Genomic DNA, 23,113 nt, shown 5'->3' with positions numbered 1-23,113 from the left:
GCGACTGTAGGCTCCATCTCGAATGGAACAAAGGCCACTGCCTCGTAAACGTATTTCCAAGCAATAAACACCTTGAAAGGAAATCCTGAGCAAGGTTGGTGATTGTGGAATGATGCAAAATGAAAGCACAGGTATTTTTGGCGATTGTAGGATGGCTAGATGCGGGATTATTGGCAACTTCGCAATAGAGCTCAACGGTTGGTAGGTTTCATGCAACAAGTGGACGATCTGCGCTAGATCGTAATTATGGTTCAAATGAGCTTGTAGTTGGTCCCTCATCATCGAATGAGCATTTATAGCGTTATTTCCACCAGTAAACACCATCTTGAATTCCTTAGCCTCTATGTCCCAGTAGATATTGACATTAACTTCCTTGTTTGGCCCATAAGCCAAAAGCAAACTGGTGTAACTGTATGATTTGATTGTAACGATGTTGTGTAGATTGTATTTGTCATTTTTTATTTGTTCGCGGAAATCATGTACCAGCGTGTACAAATAGACTATTTTGGACCAATCATTCAAAATCATATCGACTACCTTGTCCACGGATTCCACCGGTAGCATATCATACTGTAAATAAACCGCTCGACGCATACCTTGCTCTTTATGATGAGTACTAGGCAAGGGTGTTCCATAGAACACCAATTCCGTAGTCCACAACCGTGTTTGATTGCCCTTATTAACTTGAGCTCTTACAGAAACCGATAACAATCTCTTCAATAAAGCATTCCAAACATCCTTTTCGATTCTGGGCACGTTGACGGTTTTCTGTTCCGTTGATTTTAGATCAGTACCACTTTGAGGAGTAGCTGGAACCTGCACAACAGGAGGCTTCGGTTGAGGCAGCGTCAGTAATTTCAATACCAACGAAGTAGCATTGGCTTCCACCTGTAGACCACCATGTGGAATCCGACGCTTAGTCAATTCCTTAGCAAGCGCCACGAATGGAAGCTTCTCGTCACACATGGCTACGACGTGAGCCAATTCCGGGATAAAGTATGCTGGATAAATGGATTTCTGTTGCTTATTGGGTGGTCCTTCGAGCCCACCAATCTTGCGCTTCAATCCGATGGTCTGTTCATCTACGTAAGTTCCTGGTCCATGGGTGGCCACAAAGGTATCGAACTCTATCAACGACAACACCTTCAAGTACATTTTAGGCATTCCATCGTTGCTTTCAGCGTTGACCGCAGCAGGAGCAGCAGCAGCCGGTGCTTGGCTGGTGGCTCCCATTCCAGGAACACTAGGAGGCCCACCGGGTGGTACCGAACCAGGGCCGGATTGGCTTAGGGATACGGAGCTACTGGGTTCGGGATCTTGACCTGCCGATTGGCTATCCTCGACCGAGGACGGTTTCACCAGCACCAAATAGAAAGTGTAAGTCATTTCGTTCGGATTGCCGGTTTTTTCCTTGAGCTCAACAATCTGTATGGGATAAAGATTGAATAAATATTTTTGCGATTTGTGCACGCCTAGTAACTTACCAAAATAACATTCGAATGGCGGTAAAGCTGAATGTAAACCTTGTGGGGCCCAATTTGATCGATCGGATGATCCGGTGGGAATACCAATGGGAGCCGTTCCTGTGTTGTGGCCGGCAGGTGTTGTAATGTCTTTTCACAGCGCCGTTTAGTGATCCAGTAGCGCAGCTCCGAGAACAACGTTTGCAACTTCGAACGATCATTGTTCAATGCTACTTGCATCTCGGGCATTATTGGACATCCGAGGTGCTTCGGAACGTGACAACGTAGCATACCGGTGTGGGTGTCTACGGTAATGTGGATCTGTTCAGCCCGCAGGCATGGATTCAAAACCGGTACCGTCAACATGGCTGGTGTACCAGAAATGTTGTAGTCGACGTCTTTCAGGAACAGTTGAAGTTCCGTTTTTAGATCATTCAACCGTGCTAGGGAGCGCACGTAAACCGTGTGCACCAGCAAACGTTCCATTGAAAGAAGATCAGATCGAACAGCACGGTCTGCAATGTCAACTTCTTTATTACCAATCGAGGGCATATGTAAAATAGCCAACTGTTTGGCGGAATCATTCTGGTCAGCTTGGATCATCAATCGATAACCGAGTTCTGATTTCGGGTCTTTGTTGGTCAGCTCTCGCCAGTAAGAGACAGTAAGTTTCGTGCCAGGGATGTACTCATCAACGTGAATGTGATCATCAAGGCGATCACGCATCAGTCGAAGTGTCTGGGTATAAAGAACCTCCAGTTGTAGCGATTGTGCAAAGTAATGCAAGCACGTGTAAACCTCAGCTAGTGCATCGCTGCTGTCCACTATACGACCCTGGATCAGCTGATGTATGTAGTTTACTTGCAAAGTATGAACCAGTGCTTTTCCGTCCCCAGTTTCTTTATCTTCGACGAGGATATCGATATCCAACAATCTCCATGGGATGGTTGGACCATCTCCCATAACGGTAAGTGATACTTCAAACTCATGATCAACTTTGAAAGTGACCCGACCATTTTCGATTTTGAACTTTCTCAACTGCGGCAGCAGATTTCCCGTAACCAACCGGTGTTGGATAACTTGGTTCAAGCGTTGTAGCGTCTGACGTTTCTCTAACGGAGTGATCGGATCCGGAGGAACGATTCTCTCCCGAATGATCGAAGGCAATCGAGAGTAAGATCCGGTTGTCAGAATTTCCACAGCCGCAGGGATGTGAAAATTGGGCAGCCGTGCGTTGACCAGAGTTTCGCGTGCCATTCGGGAAAGCATATCGGCCGTGTCTATGAACAACAGGGACTGTTTATCCAGAAAGGCCATAATTTTGGCCGATTTGTCCACCTTCGATGCCGAGTTTGCCCATTTTACGAGCGCAAGCAGACGGATGAACAGCTGCCGGGTGCTGGCAGAAAAGTTGTAAATTTCTATTTTACGTTCCAGATCAGTTTTTCGGGGTAAGCTAAAATAAAAACAAAATAGTAATAAGTCTCCATAAAAACGTTTTAATGGAATCTAATACTTACAGTTCCGCAAGAACCGTTAACTCATGATAGGTTCTTTGGATGATAAAATCGATCAATCTTCCAAGGGGAATCAAATTCTGCCGCTGAGCCATTTCCTGACCAGTTGGAATGAAACTGGCCACGGCTCCACCCTGCTCCAAAGGTTGTGGAGCCATTTTCAATACGTGTTACAATATACTATTCGGAATATTGTGCACTTATTTCTAGGAAAATTTTTCTCTATTTGCCCGCGTTCTTCTTCTTCTCACCCTTCTTCCCAGACTATCACCTTTTTCACCAGCGATTTTCAATGCTGATTTAGGGACCAGAAACACGAATTCCACAGAAACTATTTAGCAGTAAACAAGCTGCCAAGTTTGAAGAACACTTTGCAATCAAATTTGTCCAGAAAAAACTGGAAAATCTTGGAAAATTTATGGAAAAATTAGGACTGCATTTTCAAGGGAAAGCAAAACAACACAGTGGCATTTTCGCCTCGACTCGCCTTTTTGACAGCTTCGCGGACGTCAGCGTCGCGGCGCCTCTTTCGCTCGTTGCTCAATACACGATACCGACAAGAACATCAAAAACGTGTTATGAATTACGTTGACGGGAAAATGAGATTGGCAAATACCGCAGTAATGTTCAATCCATTTTATGATTAAGGGGCCGTTCAGATACCACGTGGACAGAAAAATGAGATTTTTGACCCCCTCCTCCCCCTCCGTGGACAAGCGTGGACATTTGGCAAACCCCTACCTCCCTCCCCGGATGTCCACGTGGACAGATTTGAAATAGTTTTTTTTAAATACCAATAATTTGAAAGTTAGAAAACACCACTTTTTGCCTCTTTGTTATTGAATTGGCTGATTTTGAAAAAAAAAAACGAATTAGAATTTCCTGATATAAATATATGATTTCTAAATTATCATATTTATCACTTGCTTTCTAGCAGCAACTAATTGTTAAAACTTAAACTGGAAAGCTTTGCAATTTTAAGATTTTGATTTAAACATCTTAATATTTATTCACATTTAGAAAATATTTTGAAAGTAAGTATGTCCACGTGGACATGACCAAATCCCTACCCCCCTCTCCGTGGACAAGCGTGGACATTTCCATATCCCCCTCCCCCCCCTAAGTTGTCCACGTGGTATGTGAACGGCCCATTGTGTCACATGGATTATCCTTACACAGGAAATCGAAGAAATCGGTAATTTGTATACCGAACTCTCAACCAAGGTGGGTATATGATCTAGTAACCTTACTCTCAACATCGATCAGTTTGGTATTTTTTCTATTGTGACCGGTTAGACTGTGATTATGGCAAGTATTAACGAATATTAGGGAATATTTTACCAAAATGATGTTAAATTTTGCCGAATGATCGGCAATTTTTTTTAACGTACACTAAACGAAAAAAATTTTGAATGTGTTACGTATTCCTCATCAAAATTTTGGTCTATATGTTACTTCAAATAAGGCTCGACACTAATTTTCGAGAGCAGTGTTTATTACAGCAGCTTCAAAGCTAGAATACAGTATGTTTTAGTACAAATTTACATTTTTGAATTCGATCACACTTACATTTTAGTGCGAGAAGGTTGCCTACGCTAAACTACTCGTTTTCGATTCCGAGTCCGGATGACGATATTACTAAACATAAAACATTAAACTATTAAGATCGAATTTCACTTTCAGTCAAAAAGTAAAAAGAACTTACGGTCAGCAATGCTCTAAATTCTGTCAAACTATTTCTCGAGTGCTGCCGAAATCGACTGGTATCGGAACGGTATCACTGTTTGAAAATCAATAATTAACATAAACCTATCGTAACAATCAAGACAACTTACGTTTAACGAAGCACAGTGAAGCTATATGGCAAAGTATCGATTGCCTATAAATCGAGTGGGTTCGGAATGGTGGGATCACTGTACGAACAATAATACAGCATTAGCTTTCGTCAGGTTTCTTTAAAAAAGGAGCAACTTACGGTTGGTCAAATCGGGAAATTGTTGCACATCAACCAGTGATACTTTTCCTGCGGGAAATCACGGAAAATAACTAGAATTTCACGGCAAACTAACTATCACTTCTCAATAGACGCTAAACAAGACGCGCACAAAGCCGGGGAAATAAACAAGATGGTTATCCCAACAAGAAAAAAGGTCGTCATAAGCCTAGTCCACACTAGGCAACATGAACTGCGATTTTTGTTGTGAGACAAACTTTGTTGTCTGTTGTTGTTGTTGGAAACATGAGACGGTCTCAGTGTCTCCCGAAGAAAATGGGAGACGCTGAGACCGTCTCGAGACGAATCGTCTCCTAGTGTGGACTAGGCTATACACGGTGCTGGTTGTTGACAACAGCTTCGTTCAATCGTTAGTAAAAATCGGTTTCAACTGGTTTCTGTTAACTGATAGATGTTCAACGAGCCAATGTTTTGGTCGAAACTAGTCAGGTCGTTGTTCAATGGAGCAAGTTGAAACTAGTCGAAACCAATCCAGCTCGGCAGCAAGATTAGATTCGACTTGGTAGAAATCGGTCGAAGTCAATTGGAAAGAGATAGGTGATCAACTGTCAATCCATTTCTACTTGTTTCGACCCGTTTCGACTAGAGTTGATTGAACAGACATAACCTAACCAATGCTGCCAGTGGTGCCGACATCCTCCCCCGGGTGCATCTCAGCCGTCCCTGAGACTGCACTGTTTTGATCATTTCCGCTACTCACGTCCAGTCGTGCTAGGTAATCCGCGATTTCGAAGCTAATTTTTGACAGATCGTGTGTGTGCAAGAAAATGTAAACAAATGGGTGGAAATACTAGCCTGTAATAAATTATGATTTTCTCTGATTTGGTAAGAATTTTCAACAAACTGTGAATACATGCTTAAAGTAAAAGGTTCAGAGATTATTGTGAGCTATAAGAGAAAATCTGTATGTGCCGTGATGCATCGTAAATCGACGACAAAAAATGTGTTTTTTTTACTATTCCAAAAACCTCTCGGAGTATTTCACATATTTTTGAATGAAAAATTAAGCCAAGTGCACATTTTCAATTGCAATTTGTTTAAAGAGAAGTCAATTAACATTTCTTCAAAATTTGGAAAAGCCCCAACAATTGATAAGCTAGAAATTTCTATTCAAAAATCCATAGATTTTTGCTATTTTCTACTAAGTTTTCTTCTGCAGCTGCATACAATCAGGCGTAATAATTTGAAAGCTGGAGGGTGGATTTTGATATTTGATGGTGGTTTAATGAATAAAAACAAGATTCTCGAATTACTACACAATTTTAGATTACTTTTATGCTATTCAATTGACATCGTTCAATGGTTATTATCATGTTCTGTCGTTTTATCGGACCTTATGGTCTGATATTTTTTTTGGCGAAACTTATTGAAAATTTAATTAGTGCAACCACAAGCCGTAAAGAATTTCAATTAAGAATTTAACATTTTATACTGTCTTAAGCTGAAACTTCATACATTTTTATATCTAACTTATTTATGAAATGTTATATCTAAACTTAATCCAACAATTAGTTGATAGTAACAACGAACAAATCGTTCATGCATACATACCATCCAAAATGACATGAAGTTCAATAAAAAGATATAATATAAAAATATAGACAACGAATTTGAAGTTTTGAAAATAAGCGCAAACAATCATTTTACATGTTGGTTTTTTCTCACCGACTGACTAGTTTAAAATGGATCAATCACATAAAATTGACTCTTCAACCGGGCAAATTTATTATGATTTAAGTGAAAAAATAAACTCAAATCTTCAAAGGAGTGTTGTTTTTCATAATCATTTGGATTTATGAAAATTTTACTCAAAAGATTATAAAGTCTTCCATAGTTTATCGTTTACCCAGAATGTTGCTCACGCATCATCGTACTACTCCAGATGGCAGCAGCGCAGCTTCGAAACAGCGAATGGACCGCTCGCTTCAACACACCATTCGCCGTCTCCACCACTGCTGTACGGGCCTGGCCATCGGATCCGACGAATATCTCCACCACACGTCCTCGTACCCAACCGTTGCGGGTCCGTGGGTCCGCGATCAATACCAAGCTGCCAACTTCAACCGGTTCTGCGTCTTGGAACCACTTGTCCTGCCGCCGTAAGATAGGAAGGTACTCCTTCGTCCAGCGTCTCCAGAAGGTATCGAGTTCCCGTTGAATAAGACCCCATGTTTCCCGAAGGTTCCGTTGTTTTGCAATTGGAACTGCGGGCTGTTTAATACCGTTGGAACTCCCCAACAAAAAGTGGTTCGGAGTAAGTGCTTCAAATTCAGCGGAATCTAGAGGAAGGTAGGTCAGAGGCCTTGAATTAATTATGCTTTCAGCCTCCACTATCAAAGTATTAAGCCCCTCGTCGTCTAGTTTACCCTCTGAGTACCCATCTTCAATTGCCACCTTGACAGATCTCACCAGTCTTTCCCACACGCCCCCCATGTGTGGTGCCCCCGGAGGATTGAACTTCCACTTAGTATCGGCATTCGTGAAAGTGTTGGATAGTCCTTGGTTGATCTGCTGCTGAAGTATTCTTGACGCCCCAACGAAGTTCGTCCCGTTGTCGCTGAAGAATATAGCCGGTGCACCGCGGCGTCCCACAAACCGTCTGACTGCAAGGATACAGGAAGATGTGGAGAGTGAGGACACCGCCTCAAAATGCACGGCTCGCACGGTCATGCAGGTAAAGACCGCTATCCACCTCTTCACGTTTGACCGACCAATTTTGACGAGAAGTGGGCCAAAATAATCCAACCCCGTGTAGGTAAACGGGCGCTCTCGTTCAGCTAGCCTAGCTGGCGGTAATGGAGCCATCGGAGGGATGGACGGTTTAGCTTTCCGGATTCTACAGGTCATACAGCTTCGGCTAATGCGTCGAGTAAAGGTACGGAGGCCAGAGATGGAATACAGCTGCCTAACCTTGTTGACGACGGTTTCGGAGTTTGCATGGTTGTAGCGTCGGTGATAATAATCCACGATCAACATCGTCACACGGTGCTTCTGCGGTAAAATTACCGGGAAACGGACGTCATAGGGAGCTGATTTCGACTCACGAATTCTGCTATTCTCCCGGAGCACACCGTTTTCGTCGAGGAATGGTACAAGTCGTCTGATCGGGCTCTTTTCCGGAACGTTTTCGCCTCGCTGTAGGGCAGCGATCTCCCCCGGGTAGACTTCCAGCTGGACTTGTTTGTAGATGGTTTCCATAGCCGCTGTCAGCTCTGGTTGTTCGAGGATTTCAAGGCTTTCAGAAGATTTGTAGAAACGGCGAGAAAGACGGAGAATGTAGGCAACTGTTCGGTAAAGCCGCTCCCACTTTGAGAAAGGACTGAAGTCGATCACGGGTTGATGAACTCGATGTATAAGTACAGTCGCTCGTTTCTCTTCGTCAGTTGTCTGAACATTCGTCGACGATCCTGGCCAGTTTTCCTCCGATAATCGTAGAAACTCGGGTCCGCTAAACCACAACGCATCTTCCTTGAAATAGGGTCCACATCCCCATTTGGTAGCTTCGTCAGCAGGATTCAGTTTAGACGGTACCCACCGCCAATCCGCAGCCGTAGTGTGTTCCAGGATCTCGCCTATCCGGTGTGCCACGAACGGTCGATAGTTCCTTGGGTCTGCGTTTATCCACGACTGGGCAGTTCGGGAATCGGTCCAAAGTACGTATCTCGTTATGGGAATGCCAATGTGTTGTAGAATGAAGATCAGCAATCGAGTTCCCAACACGCAGCTCTGCAATTCCAATCTGGGAATCGACATCGGCTTGAGTGGTGCCACTTTCGCCTTCCCGGACACTAGTTGACACTCCGCTGTTCCATCTGGCCTGATAATTCGGATGTAAGCCGCACAGGAGTAGGCTACTTCACTGGCGTCCACGAAGATGTGGATTTCTGCATTTTTATAGGTTTCAACCAAGGATGGTGATTGGCGAATAAATCGACGAACATAAAATGATTCACTCACCCTCTGAGGTAACCCATTCCCCGAACGCATTCGAAAAAAATTACACCACGATGGCACTCAGTGAGCGAACCAATCGGACTTTCCGGCCAACCTCTTTAGTTCATTCAGGAGGCGATTGGGTTGCCTGTCTGCCATCCTATGATCCAATCATCAAGCGATTGCTTTGGAAGATGATTCTGCACAGAAGAATCGCAGACGAATATCATCAGCGAGCGATTGATGATTGCAATTCTTTCGACCGCATCCGATCATTCGTTTTGCTCGCAAAGTTGGTTTTGCTACAGTTTGGTTGCCTGCGTTCGGGCACTTCTGAAAGTAGCACGAGCGTCAGCGTTAGGTGGATCCTTTTTTATGATGAATAGTATCATTAAAACATTTGATTTGTTGTTTGAATTATGAAATTGATGATTCAGAAACTACTTTTATCAAAAACCGTTTTTAAAGCAAAATATTACCCATTTTCGATTTTAAGAAATGTGTATACATCAGCTTAAGAGATGATGGGTATAAATGTAATGAAAAAAGAAATGTATCCATTTTCATTATCGGTGAAAAGAGATTATAAAACTTGTTCATCTTATTATTAAAATAATATCTCCAATTATATTATTAACTTTAAATACTTCATAACTTTTTCATGTATTCTTCCGTTTTTCGACTGTTTTTGTTAACATGTATTGAAAAATCCATGAAAAATTATAAAAAAATGTTTCAATTCTTTAAGAAAGTTCAAAGCTCCATCTAGAATGATTTAAGACAAGAAACAATTGATTATTCAAGCCCAAGGTTTCCAAAAAAATAACTATGTTTTTGATAAAAAAAATTCTCGAATTCTGTGATTTGAACCAAAACTTCTGTGATGGTTTTCTGTGGCGCAGTTTAAATAGAATTTTCAATATTTTTGTTATTTTTTTGTTGTAAATTTTTTGTCTAAACTTTGCGATGGTTTAATCACAAGTTTGTAATGTTTTCATCATACATTCATTTTTTATATATTTACCACATTTGCCTTTTTTTTTCATAGTGTTATTATTTTTTCATAAAAATTTAGCCTTTTGTGATGAAAAAAAAATCATGTTTAGTTTCAAATTTGAACAAATTTTAATCCAAACTAATCTTCATTTTTATATTAATAAATAACACAGGGAAACAGCATTTTTGGTACCTTTGTTTCAAAAACGGATTTTGGAAAAATTTAGTCTCTCACCTCTAGTTTTGGTGAAATGGCGTGTGTAAATTTTAAAATTGGTCAGTTGAAGGTAAAATTGATTTTTGATAACTGATAAACAAACAAGCGTACATGGAAATACATGGAAAGATTTTTTTAATCAATTAATTATATCTCATTGCATGTTCTTGTTTCAGAGATACAACACTTAAAATAAAAATTGAATTATGCAAAAGACCCAAAAGATTTGTTTACAACTATTCCTCACATCACTCAAGGAAGTCATTTAATATTTGACGATGAATATTTCAGCTCATTCAACAACTTTAAACACCCGTTTTTGCAAAGTTGGACAAAATTTTCAAAAAGAAAACTTCAATAACTTTTCTCCCAAAAGTCAAAATTTCTAGCGGACTTTTGGAAAGTTGATTATTGACTTAAAATCTTAATTTTCAAAAAAAAAATTGATAGTGTTCTCTATTACTACCACAAAAGTTTCCAAATTTGATTAATGTATTTTAACATGATTTCAAATTTTATCTCGAAACAAATATACTCAAAAGATGGACAATGTTGCTGCATACATTTAGGGGCAAAAATATAAACAATTCTCAATATGTTTTTACCTTAAAAACAAATGAAATTTTATCTTTATGCAATTCCCTAAATCCTCGCTCTGTTCCCATGTTCATTTTTTTCTTCAAACTTAACCATTTGATAGGATTTTAGCCACTTTTTCTTCTCGGGCTTTTTCATGGAAAATGACCGATTTTTTTTAATATTCAAAAACTATCATCAAATGACCATAAAAATAACACTTAAACTAAACTTACAACAAGAAAAAAGTTGAACTTTCGCATTAACTAACCCATTTGCTCCTAAATGCTTAAATTTGATCAGAAGAGATGTTTGTTTGTGAGCCTTCAAAAAACGAGATATTTTGAGATTTTGAAATTATAGTTTGTAATATAAAAAATCTTCTAATAAAAACCAAATTTAGCTTATCTGTAGCTCAATTTATAGGCTTTCAAACGTAGTAAACAGTTTGCAGATATTTTATCTTTATACTAAGTTAATGATGATAATCTGCAAAAATTTCATGTTAATCAAAGTTACCCTGCTGATCAAAGTTCCCCAGTTTACGGTACATCAAAGTTTTAACTTATTTTTCATATCCCTTGGCAATATAATCAGTTTTTTCTTTAAAATAAGAAAGATCATAAAAAAATATGAACATGTTGCGAAGAATTCAAATGTCTACCGTGTACCGTTTGGCCGCAATGATTTTTTTTGTTAAATACTGTGTGCGGCGATTGAAAGATATCTGAACGAACGGCGAGCCAATCATTTGCCGATCCGATTCCTTCTTCCAGTTGAACCAGTTGAATCGGATCAGCGAACGAATATCTGGAGCCAGGAAAGTCGATGATTGCATCATTGCATGATTCAAACCTGCCCGTATGCAAGCGCCCAGCGTTCAAAACCAGCAGCACTCACAAACAGATTCGATCAACGTTATTCTTTTTCCCCCAGCGTTCGGTTCAGACGAAGATTCGCGAGATCCGAAAGAGCGCTTGAGTGAATCGTTGAAGAGTGTATCGCGATTGAGTGAACGAGTGGCTTCAGACCTTCCTTGGTTTCAACTCTCGCGTCAGAAAAGTAGCAGCGCGCTAGCCGTACGTTATCGATGAAATCTATCATACGGGTCCACTCTAACCACCGCTCGAAGACAGCGTCGTTAACTGCTTCATCCCATCCGCTTCCCGCTCGCCACAAGTCCTGGATGAGCACTTTACCGTGTATTAGAAACGGTGCCAACAGGCCCAGCGGGTCAAAGAGAGTCATGACGCACCTCAAAATCTGTCTCTTGGTTGGCCTGGATTCAGTTCGAAGAAGTTCCCTCACTTCGACGCTCATTTGGGTCGAGAATCCGAGTTCGTCTGTTGACGGTCTCCACAGCATGCCCAACACTCTTGCAACTTTTTCCTCGGTTATCCAGTTCAGGGTTTTGTCTTCGTTATTTTCTGCTACGCCGAGATGTTCAAGAACTGCAGTACTGTTCGATCTCCAATTATGCAGAATAAACCCACCGTTGCGCTGTACTGTTCGAAGGTCTGCAGCTACGCTCTTGGCCTCTTCTTCATCTCCGAAGCTCTCGAAGTAGTCATCGACGTAAGTTCGAGTGCTGATTGATCTTGCCGCCTTGGGAAACTGCTTCTCGTGCTGTTTCGCGTTCAGTTTTTGCACGTATTGTGCCGAGGCGGGCGAGCATGTGGCCCCGAACGTTGCCACGTCCATAAGGTAGATGTCCGGTTTTTGACTGGGATCCGAGCGCCACAGAAACCGTTGAGAGTTCTTATCCGCTGGCCTTATCTGGATCTGGTGGAACATCTCCTTGATGTCACTGCTAACGGCTATTCGGTACAATCGAAACTGGAAAAGCACTCCTAGTAACGACGACAGCTGATCTGGTCCCTTCAACAATTGGCTGTTGAGTGAAACGCCATCGACTTTGGCCGCCGCATCCCAAATGACTCGTACCTTCTCCGGCTTCTTAGGGTTTATCACCGCTCCTAGCGGCAGGTACCAGATTCGGTTCCTATCTGCAGTCTGTAGCTCTTTCGGAGTTGCCTTGTGCGCATATCCTTTGGCGACATATTCAAGAACTTGCTTATGGAGATTTTCTTTCAGCCTTTCGTCACGATACATTCTTCTTTCTAGACATTCCAAGCGCCGCTTGGCCATGCCGTAGCTATCCGGGAGGACAACGTCGTCTTGTGCCCATAGTAGTCCTGTCTCGAAGCGATCGCCAACACGTTTCTTGGTCTTCTCCAGAATCGCTAGCGCTCGATTATCCTCCTCTGTCTGCGGCTTCGATATCGCTGCTCCAACATCATCGATAATAAACATCTGTTTCACTAGAATGTTGAGCGATTCATCTGCTTCACACTTGCAGCTGTGAAAGTTGAAGGATGTACTGCTGCTTCCGCTACGCCGACCATACACGCACCATCCAAGACGTGTTTTTGTCGCAATAGGTCCGGATCCATCACCTTCTCTCGTTTTCAAAGGTACCGCCAGACGGAGATTGTCAATCCCGATAAGAATCTGCGGCTCGGCGTTACTGTAGCTGGCCAACGGAACTCCACGGAGGTATTTGTACTTCAACGCTGCCGCCTCCGCCTGGAAACTCTGCTTCGTTAAGTTCAGACATCCCACCGTCCGAGCGTTCGATAAGATGTACCGCTTCTCTTTATCGGGACCCGAAATCTCGAAGCTGACGATGCGTGAATCGTGCTCCACTCGCGACGCATTCCCTGTCCAGCGTAAGCAGAGAGGTTGAAGACTTCCACCCAATCCCAGCTGTTTCGCTAGTCCGTCCTCTACGAGCGTCAAATCCGATCCCTCATCTAGGAACGCAAAAGTATCTACCGTCCCAGACTTTCCGTATACCGTAACAGGCACAATACGGAAGAGTGTTCCTGAATCTTGGAAGCGGTGAGTGTGGTTCTCAGCAGTCTCTGTTGAGCTTTTTTCCGGCGAAGAATGTAGTAACGGATTATGTCGATATTTACAGCCAACGATGTCACACTTGATGCCGCTTCTGCAAGGGCGCCTACCGTGGCTGCACAAGCACGAAAAACAAAGATGCCGTTCACGAATGAGTTTCCAACGCTCGGATACCGAAAGGGCCTTGAACTTGTAACAATCCCTAACACGATGACCGTTCTTCCCACAGCAAACACATTCCAAGACTTCGGAGTTCTTCTGCTTCTCCGCCTGCGCTTCCACCTTATTCTTCCCTGGATCATGCTGCTCGGGCGATGAATTGTGAGAGTTCACAAACCCTCTAGACTTGCTGGGCTTCTCACGGTTGGCTGTCTTATGCTGCTCAGGTTTGAATGGAATAACACTCGCTGCATCCCGGACAATCCCGGCCATGTAATCTCCGAAGATCTTCAAGTTCACCACCGACAGGTTACGACGATAGGTAGCCCACTGCAGTTTCTGATCATCCGGTAATTTTGCAATCAACTCTTGAAGCAGTTGAGGATTGCATAACTGGTCATACTCATTGGCTGCCTCGATGTGGTGACACAGCGCTTGCACGGCTGTTCCGAACTCCATCAATCCTTCCAGCTTGTCGACTCGATGTACCGGAATCGCTCGCACCTTCTGCAACAGGTTATTGATCAACAGGTCTGGCCTCCCATACCGCAACCGCAACGTTTCGATCACATGAGGTATTGTGGCCGGAAGAACTAAACTACTCCTCACCACCTCCAAAGCTTGTCCCTTCAAGCACCGTTGTAAACGCAGCATGTTTTCGCCATTTGAGAAACCGCACACCGCCGTTGTGTAATCGTAGTTTGCGATGAATATCGGCCACTCCGCTGGATCACCGGAAAAGTGAGGCAAATCCCGTGAAAACGACTGCCTGGCTGCTAACTGCTGGGGCGTCAAGCTCGTCGGCGCACCGAAATCGTTCCTTGGAATACACTGAACTCTGGTTCCATCACTTCGCGGGATTGACTGGGGCAAAACGTGTTCATTTGACTGGGAGGTTTGGTGGATTTGTGTTGGCTGACACGTCGTAATGGGCAAAGACGTCAAAGGTGGCAAAGAAGGAATAGTTGGTACAAAATTATGTTGCTTAGCATGAGGCACCAAATTGGGCAGCGGATGCGTTAGCTGTTCATGCATAAATTGCTGCGGCACTCCTGGTTGTGAGGGCAAAGGTTGTGCTATTGTTCGTGCGGAAGGCTGATACGCAATTTTTGGGGGAACATCTGCAAAACTAGACACGGACTGCTGAACCATCTCTGTCAATGGACTAGGATTTTCAAAAAAATGTTGCCGATGTGCAGTCTCCGCGTTAAAAAAATGTAGATTGATAGTGGGGTTCAAAATTGATCATATTTGTATGGGTGGAGCGCGCGACCATATTGCGCTGCTGCTCTAAAATGTGGGGTTCTGGGGGCGCGACATGGTTTCGCTGCTGCCCAATTATCAAGGCTGATTCATATGTTGTGGGGTTTTTAATATTTGTAGCATAATCAAAGGCTTGACACTTACCAAGTGGTCCAATACTTTCCTCTAACTCAGGAGCTTCGATGGTTACCGATTTCCTTTTCGGCACTATCCCGGTGAGTGACGTCAAAGCATGTTGACCTGTCTGCTTGGCTGCCATGTTGCTACTTGCTGCCGGTAGTGCGAGCTGTCGCCGCTCAGAACCCGGCTGGGCACCTACCGGAAGAACGTCGTTCGTTCCCCCAGTCGTCAAAGTTGAAAACAATTCTTCGCACTGCTGAAGTTGGTTCCGAAGACTCATCAGCTGTGCTTGCGTCGGTTGGTGCTCATTTGCACACTGTTGAATTTGTCGCTGCATCGCCACGAAGCATTGTGACATTCCGTCTCGCAACGCCGCAGCATCCGCAGCTGTTGGAGGAGCAGGTTCGCCGTTCGTTGTTTGCCATGTTCCCTCCGGTTAGAACTGGTTTCCTTCATCAGCGCATCCTGCTCGTCCAGGAAACGTTGGCGCATATCCAGCGCCACTCGCTGGAGCTCGAGTTCCTGTCGTTCACGCATCCGGCGCAACGAATCCGCTCGGCTGGATACGGATATCTTGCTGTTAACGCTAGGGGCTTTCTTCCGGAGGATACAGTTCCGGCATTCCCAATCCCGGTCCTCTATTGATGCGCCAACACCAGCACAGCCATAGTGCCACCAGGTTGAGCAAGTATCGCATTGGCACATGTCATCAAACGACTCCGATTTGTCGCAAACCTGGCAGTTGGTCAGCTTAGAGTCGTCTACCTTCGATGCACGCGATTTTCTCGAAGTTCTTCTTCGTCGACCATCATCTTTTCCGACACCACTCATCATTTTAGATAAAATCTTTGAAGAATGTTACTTCAAATAAGGCTCGACACTAATTTTCGAGAGCAGTGTTTATTACAGCAGCTTCAAAGCTAGAATACAGTATGTTTTAGTACAAATTTACATTTTTGAATTCGATCACACTTACATTTTAGTGCGAGAAGGTTGCCTACGCTAAACTACTCGTTTTCGATTCCGAGTCCGGATGACGATATTACTAAACATAAAACATTAAACTATTAAGATCGAATTTCACTTTCAGTCAAAAAGTAAAAAGAGCTTACGGTCAGCAATGCTCTAAATTCTGTCAAACTATTTCTCGAGTGCTGCCGAAATCGACTGGTATCGGAACGGTATCACTGTTTGAAAATCAATAATTAACATAAATCTATCGTAACAATCAAGACAACTTACGTTTAACGAAGCACAGTGAAGCTATATGGCAAAGTATCGATTGCCTATAAATCGAGTGGGTTCGGAATGGTGGGATCACTGTACGAACAATAATACAGCATTAGCTTTCGTCAGGTTTCTTTAAAAAAGGAGCAACTTACGGTTGGTCAAATCGGGAAATTGTTGCACATCAACCAGTGATACTTTTCCTGCGGGAAATCACGGAAAATAACTAGAATTTCACGGCAAACTAACTATCACTTCTCAATAGACGCTAAACAAGACGCGCACAAAGCCGGGGAAATAAACAAGATGGTTATCCCAACAAGAAAAAAGGTCGTCATACACGGTGCTGGTTGTTGACAACCTAACCAATGCTGCCAGTGGTGCCGACACTATAACTCATGAAATCATGAAATCAAACAATTTTAAAACAATTTAGAGTGAAATGACACCCTAAAAACAACTTTTGGTGGTTTGAAAGTCATTATTTAATTAAAACAAGCCTCGGAGGTGGATTTTTACACAGGAATATTACCCTAAAATAGTATTCAATTCATTCTGTTTTCATACATCGAAGAGTGTAGTCGTAGTGTCCCGTTTCTCCATCGAAAATTTTTTAATTCGATTCATTTAGTGAGATTGTGAAAACGTTAAATCCGCGAGTTTTTACACGGTTCACTGAGATATCGAGGACTAACCTACCTGGCAGCCTGCTGAATCCGGAATTACACTACCGTCGCGCAGCTGGGAATTTCTTGGAGACTCGACTGATTCGTGCCTGGATTGCCGTGACCGAGGATCCAAAGAGGATTTGATTCAAGACGACTCACCAAGCTTGACACAGCACGTACTCCGATCTTGACGGCGAAACAGTTCGGACGGAGTTTTGTGGATACGGACGATACGGACCGAGACGAAACCACGTGGCGGCCGGCCATTGTTTATATTTGGAATCTGGTCCATCGCTTACACCGAAACAAATCGTTGAATACGAATTACAAGTTTGTACTTTTTCTTTTTTCACTTTACTTACACTATCTTTTTCTCTTTATTGTAATTTTGACATTTAAGTGCTTCGTTCATATTTTCAAAACGGAAGGCATTAGTGTCTCCGTTAGAAAATATGAACGAAGGCGGGGGGTTTAACCCTTCATCTATGGATGAAGAAGGGTTGACTTATGAGAATGAGGAGCATTTGGAGGATTCGGATGAGTCTGGTCCCTCAAATGCAAGTCACACTCAGATTGATAATTCCTCATCATCCATTGCGGAGAGTAGAACAACCCGACTCCGACAATACGTAGAAAGCTCAGATTTCTCTGGCCCTTGGGTGGTTTTCATCCGGCCCAAAAAAGATGGTAAGCACCTTAATGTAGTTCAGATCACGAAAGATCTGGCAAGGTGGTCCTCTGTATCCAGCGTAACTAAGGTGCGGCCAAACAAGCTGCGCGTCGTTGTGGGCAACCGGAAGGCCGCAAATGAAATTGTTACTAGCAATTTCATAAATTTCATAAATTTCGAGGGCGTGATCTCAGAAATGAGTCTGAAGGAAGAATACGTTAAGTCCAACGGCGTTGGTAAGTTTAGGAACCTCGATTCGACTTCGGTCGAAATCCTGGATTGCCGCCAACTCCAAACTACCACCGTCGTAAACGGAGTTAAAAAGTACTCGCCTTCAGCCTCATTCCGAGTGACCTTTGCAGGTACCGCCCTCCCTCACTACGTCTTGATTGACGGAGTGTTGAGGCTTCCTGTGCGGCTCTTCGTGCCTCGCGTAATGGAATGTAAGAATTGCATTAAATTGGGGCACACTGCGTCGCACTGCTGTAACAAGCAACGGTGTCCCCAATGCGGGGAGAATCATGGGGTTGGAGCGTGCTCAGCAATTGAACACAAATGTGTCTTTTGCGGGGGCTCACCCCATGATACCTCCTCGTGCGAGGCATTTAAGAGTCGCTGGGATAGTCAAAAGCGCTCATTAAAGGAACGATCAAAACGTTCCTATGCCGCCATCTTGAAGAGCGCGGCGCCTCCGATCCAACCTAAGTCCACAAATATTTTTTCAGTGTTGCCAGTTGACATTGAAGATAATGAATCCACTGATCAAGACCAACCAGTTATTTTTGTAGCAAACTCCCGGAAACGCGCAAAACCTGCTTCTAAGAACCCCAGGGTTCCAAAAAAATCCCAACCATTAGCTCTCCAATAAGCGTAAGGCGAAAACCGACTACATCTTTAAAAGAAAAAAATGTTCCTCCAGGATTCTCCATGAATTTCGCACCCCAAAATAAACCAGAAATTCCGACGACTTCTAAGACCCCAAAAACTAATGTAAATTTGTCAGAACCAACTGTTCAATCGGGACTATTCAAGTTGTCTGACATTTTGAATGGTGTTTTCACGTTTTTCAACGCATCAGAATCGATCAGGGGCATTGTAACCTCAATGCTACCTGTAGTAAAGACATTTTTAAAGCAATTGATGCAAACTTGGCCCCTTCTTTCAGTGTTTATCTCTCTCGATGGCTAATTTACGCCCAGAGGTCGGAGATATCACTGTTTTACAGTGGAATTGTCGTAGTCTCATTCCTAAAATGGATCCGTTCAAATTTCTTCTTCATGAAACTAGTTGCGACATTTTTGCCCTTTCTGAAACATGGCTTTCTTCTCAATCAAACATCTCATTCCACGATTTTAACATTATCCGTCTGGATCGCAACGATTCTTATGGAGGGGTGCTTTTGGGGATCAATAAGCGCCACTCCTTTTATAGAATCCACCTCCCTTTATCAGGAGGAATTGAAGCTGTTGCATGTCATATAACTATAAGAGGTAAGGACTTATGCGTTGTAAGTTTGTACTGGCCTCATAGAGTTGCAGTGGATCGAAATCACCTAGAGGACCTGTGCTCAGTGCTTCCTGAGCCAAGGTTGATCCTGGGTGACTTCAATTCACATGGAACTGTCTGGGGAGAACAAACAGACGATTGTCGTTCTACTCTTATTTATGACATTTGTGACAGTTTCAATTTAACAATTTTGAACACGGGTGAAAAAACACGGGTACCTAAACCTCCTGCAAGACAAAGCGCAATTGACCTCTCACTCTGCTCAAATTCACTATCATTGGATTGCCAGTGGAAGGTAATCCCTGATCCCAATGGTAGTGATCATTTGCCTATCAAAATTACAATCTCCAATGGGGTCAGCTCTTCGAATTCTACGAATATGACATATGACCTTACAAGACACATCGACTGGAAAAAGTACTCGGACGAAATAACAACAGCCATCGATTCTATGAATGTTTTGCCTCCTTTAGAGGAGTACCACTTTCTTTCACGTTTGATACATGAAAGTGCACTTTGCGCACAAACAAAACCCATCCCAGATTCATCAGTTCCTCGTAGGCCTCCAAACCCATGGTGGGACCAGCAGTGTTCCAAGCTTTATAAGGACAAATCAAAAGCATTCAAAGATTTTCGGAAATATGGAACTCTCGTCCTTTTTGATGCTTATGTTACCCTTGAAAATCAGTTCAAAAAATTAATCAAAGGGAAAAAGAAGGCGTATTGGCGGAATTTTGTGGGCGATTTATCACGGGAAACTTCCTTGAGTACCTTATGGAAAGTGGCACGAAGCATGCGCAATCGATCATCTACAAATGAAAGTGAAGAATATACACATAGATGGATATTAAACTTCGCACGGAAAGTCTGCCCAGATTCTTCACCTGTACAAAAAATAATCCGGAATGTGCCTCCAGATAGGTGTGGTCTGGATTCCAGCTTTTCGATGGTCGAATTTTCACTTGCCCTCCTCTCTTGTAACAATTCAGCTCCGGGAATTGATGAAATCAAATTCAACTTGTTGAAAAACCTTCCGGACGCCGCCAAATTTCGCTTGTTGAATTTATTTAATCAATTTTTGGAAAACAACATTGTTCCCCAAGAATGGAGACAAGTGAGAGTTATCGCTATCCAAAAGCCTGGAAAACCAGCGTCCGATGCGAATTCGTACCGTCCAATAGCGATGTTGTCTTGTATACGCAAATTGATGGAGAAAATGATTTTGTTTCGTTTGGATAAATGGGTAGAAGCAAATGGCCTCCTTTCAGATACTCAATTTGGGTTTCGAAGGGGCAAAGGGACAAACGATTGTCTTGCTTTACTGTCTTCAGAGATACAAATGGCGTACGCAAAACGTGAGCAAATGGCTTCAGTGTTTCTAGACATAAAGGGAGCTTTTGATGCAGTCTCAATAGAGGTGTTGTCAGACAAGTTGCATTCCAGAGGTCTGCCTCCTCTATTGAACAACCTCTTATACAGCTTGCTTTGTGAGAAACATTTGAACTTTGCTCACGGAGATATTGCAGTTAGAAGAACCTCTTACATGGGCCTCCCACAAGGTTCATGTTTGAGCCCACTTTTGTATAACTTTTACGTAAGTGACATCGACAGTTGTATCTCTGAAGGCTGCACTCTAAGACAACTTGCAGATGACGGCGTGGTGTCTGTCACAGGATCTACTGAGTCTCATCTGCACAGACCTTTACAAGATACTTTAGACAGATTGTCTTCCTGGGCTTTGAGGCTTGGGATTGAGTTTTCCCCTCAGAAAACGGAGATGGTTGTTTTCTCTAAGAAACATAGACCAGCTCAACCTAAGCTTCAACTCCTGGGCAGAACGATCACTCAATCGAGGTGTTTTAAGTATCTTGGGGTTTGGTTTGATTCCAAGTGTACCTGGAGGGCCCATATTGAGTATCTGAAAGGAAAATGCCAACAAAGAATCAATTTTCTCCGATCAATCACTGGCACCTGGTGGGGAGCCCATCCAGAAGATCTTTTAAAATTGTATCGAACAACCATTCTCTCAGTGATGGAATATGGTAGCTTCTGTTTTCAGTCAGCTGCCAAATCTCACCTCATCAAACTCGAGCGTATCCAATACCGTTGTCTTCGCATCGCTTTGGGCAGTATGCCAACAACGCATAACATGAGTCTCGAAGTTTTGGCAGGAATACTCCCACTAAAAGATCGATTCAATTTATTATCACTCCGGTTCCTCATCAGGTGTGAGGTCATGAACCCATTGGTGATTGTAAATTTTGAAAAGCTTCTTGAGCAAAATTTTCATACCAGATTTATGTCTATATACCATGTCCTCATGTCAATGCAGGTAAACCCTTCTTCGTATTCTCCAGCTCGTGTTTGTAGCCTAGACTACGATGATTCTTCTGTCCAGTTTGATTTGTCTATGCAGCAGGAAATTTGTGGAATCCCGGATCCACATCGTCCACTTCTGATTCCAAGAATTTTCGAAGCTAAATATAGACACGTCGATCCTGATAAAATGTTCTTTACTGATGGATCACTTATAGAGGAATCAACAGGATTTGGAGTGTTCAACGAAATATCTAGCGCCTCTTACAGCCTTGAGTCACCATGCTCTGTATACATAGCAGAGTTAGCAGCAATTCATTGGGCTTTGGACAGTATCGCTTCAAGGCCAGTTGGGCACTACTTTATTGTAACGGATAGTCTGAGCTCTGTTGAAGCAATGCGCTCGATAAAACCGGGAAAGCACTCGCCGTACTTCCTCGAGAAGATACGGGATATATTGAGTGCTCTTACAAGATGTCGCTTTATCATCATGGTCGGTGGCTCCACTCGATTATCCCAAAGGTAAGCCTTAAACCCTGGTTTAATAGATTGGACCTGAGTCGAGATTTTATTCGTATATTTTCCCGTCTCATGTCCAATCATTGTTCCTTAGATGCGGTACTCTATCGTTTTGACATTGCTAGCAGCAATTTGTGTGGTTGCGGCCAAGGTTACCATGACATCGAGCATATTGTTTGGTCGTGTGAGGTCCACCTTATCGCCAGAACGAATTTTATAGACTCCCTTCGGGCCCGAGGAAAGCCACCCAACGTTCCGGTGAGAGATGTGCTGGCTATGCTTGACTTGGACTACATGTTCGAAATATATCTTTTCCTTAAAGCTATCGATCTTCGCCTATGAATCTTTTTATTTTCATGTTTCCCTTTCTATCTCTCTTTTCCTCAAAAATAAAAGTGTTAAGCTAAGAAATAAATTGTTAAAAAAACGAGTTTGGCTCCTTAAAGCCTTAAGGTATGAGCCGTTTCAAATAAAGGATTTACAAAAAAAAAAAAAAAATAGTATTCAATTGGCCTGAAATAAATAAAAAAAATTCTGAAACAGTGATTATTGCCAGTCGAACACATTTTTGTAGTTTCTCATTGTTTGAAACACTTTTGGAATACAGTTTACAGGTGAATGAACTGCCAAATAGAGCCACAGCCAGACCTTTTGAAAAATCAGACCGAAAAAGCTTCCCAAACCTTCGCAAAAAACATGAATGATCATTTTATATTTTTTACGATTCAGAAATACGAGATTTTTAGGGGAGATAAGGGCATAACAAGCACCCGGGGCATAGTAAGCACTTCTCCTTTCTACAAAAGTATGCATTTTTTGAATAAATTTTCATGAGGAATATAGTTTCGTACTTGCCTATAGTATTAATTTTTCACCAAAAAGGAAATCTCCTTATCATCTTTACAGAAATATTTAAACAAAAACATCTAGGTTCTCGAGTGACGAAAATATTATAATTTTTAAGCACTGGAAAATAAGCTTTTATGATCGTTAAATCATCTTAATCTATAATGTACGCACTGCAACATGATGAACA

At 42.6% G+C, this 23,113-nt stretch overlaps 2 protein-coding genes across 2 annotated transcripts in view; both read right to left on the bottom strand.

The window, feature by feature from the left end:
* LOC129741863 (mediator of RNA polymerase II transcription subunit 14) overlaps positions 1-3,462 on the bottom strand; it is a 9,360-nt gene extending 5,898 nt beyond the window's left edge. The window contains exons 1-3 of the mRNA XM_055733673.1: positions 2,984-3,462; positions 1,485-2,919; positions 6-1,425 (exon numbers count right to left, since the gene is read on the bottom strand). Of these exons, the coding sequence (XP_055589648.1) occupies positions 6-1,425; positions 1,485-2,919; positions 2,984-3,138 (3,010 nt within the window). The 5' untranslated portion in view covers positions 3,139-3,462. The remainder of the gene's footprint in view (positions 1-5; positions 1,426-1,484; positions 2,920-2,983) is intronic.
* Positions 3,463-6,836: 3,374 nt separating this feature from the next.
* LOC129741862 (uncharacterized) lies at positions 6,837-16,005 on the bottom strand. Its single transcript, XM_055733672.1, has 4 exons — positions 15,615-16,005; positions 15,196-15,558; positions 11,748-14,942; positions 6,837-8,878 (listed from the first exon to the last, which is right to left on the bottom strand). The coding sequence occupies exons 1-4, from the start codon at positions 16,003-16,005 to the stop codon at positions 6,837-6,839; spliced, it is 5,991 nt and encodes a 1,996-aa protein (XP_055589647.1).
* Between the last annotated feature and the right edge of the window lie 7,108 nt (positions 16,006-23,113).

This window comes from Uranotaenia lowii, chromosome 2 (genome assembly GCF_029784155.1).
Source record: "Uranotaenia lowii strain MFRU-FL chromosome 2, ASM2978415v1, whole genome shotgun sequence".
Classification (NCBI taxonomy): domain Eukaryota; kingdom Metazoa; phylum Arthropoda; class Insecta; order Diptera; family Culicidae; genus Uranotaenia; species Uranotaenia lowii.
This window is presented reverse-complemented; position numbering and strand designations above follow the sequence as displayed.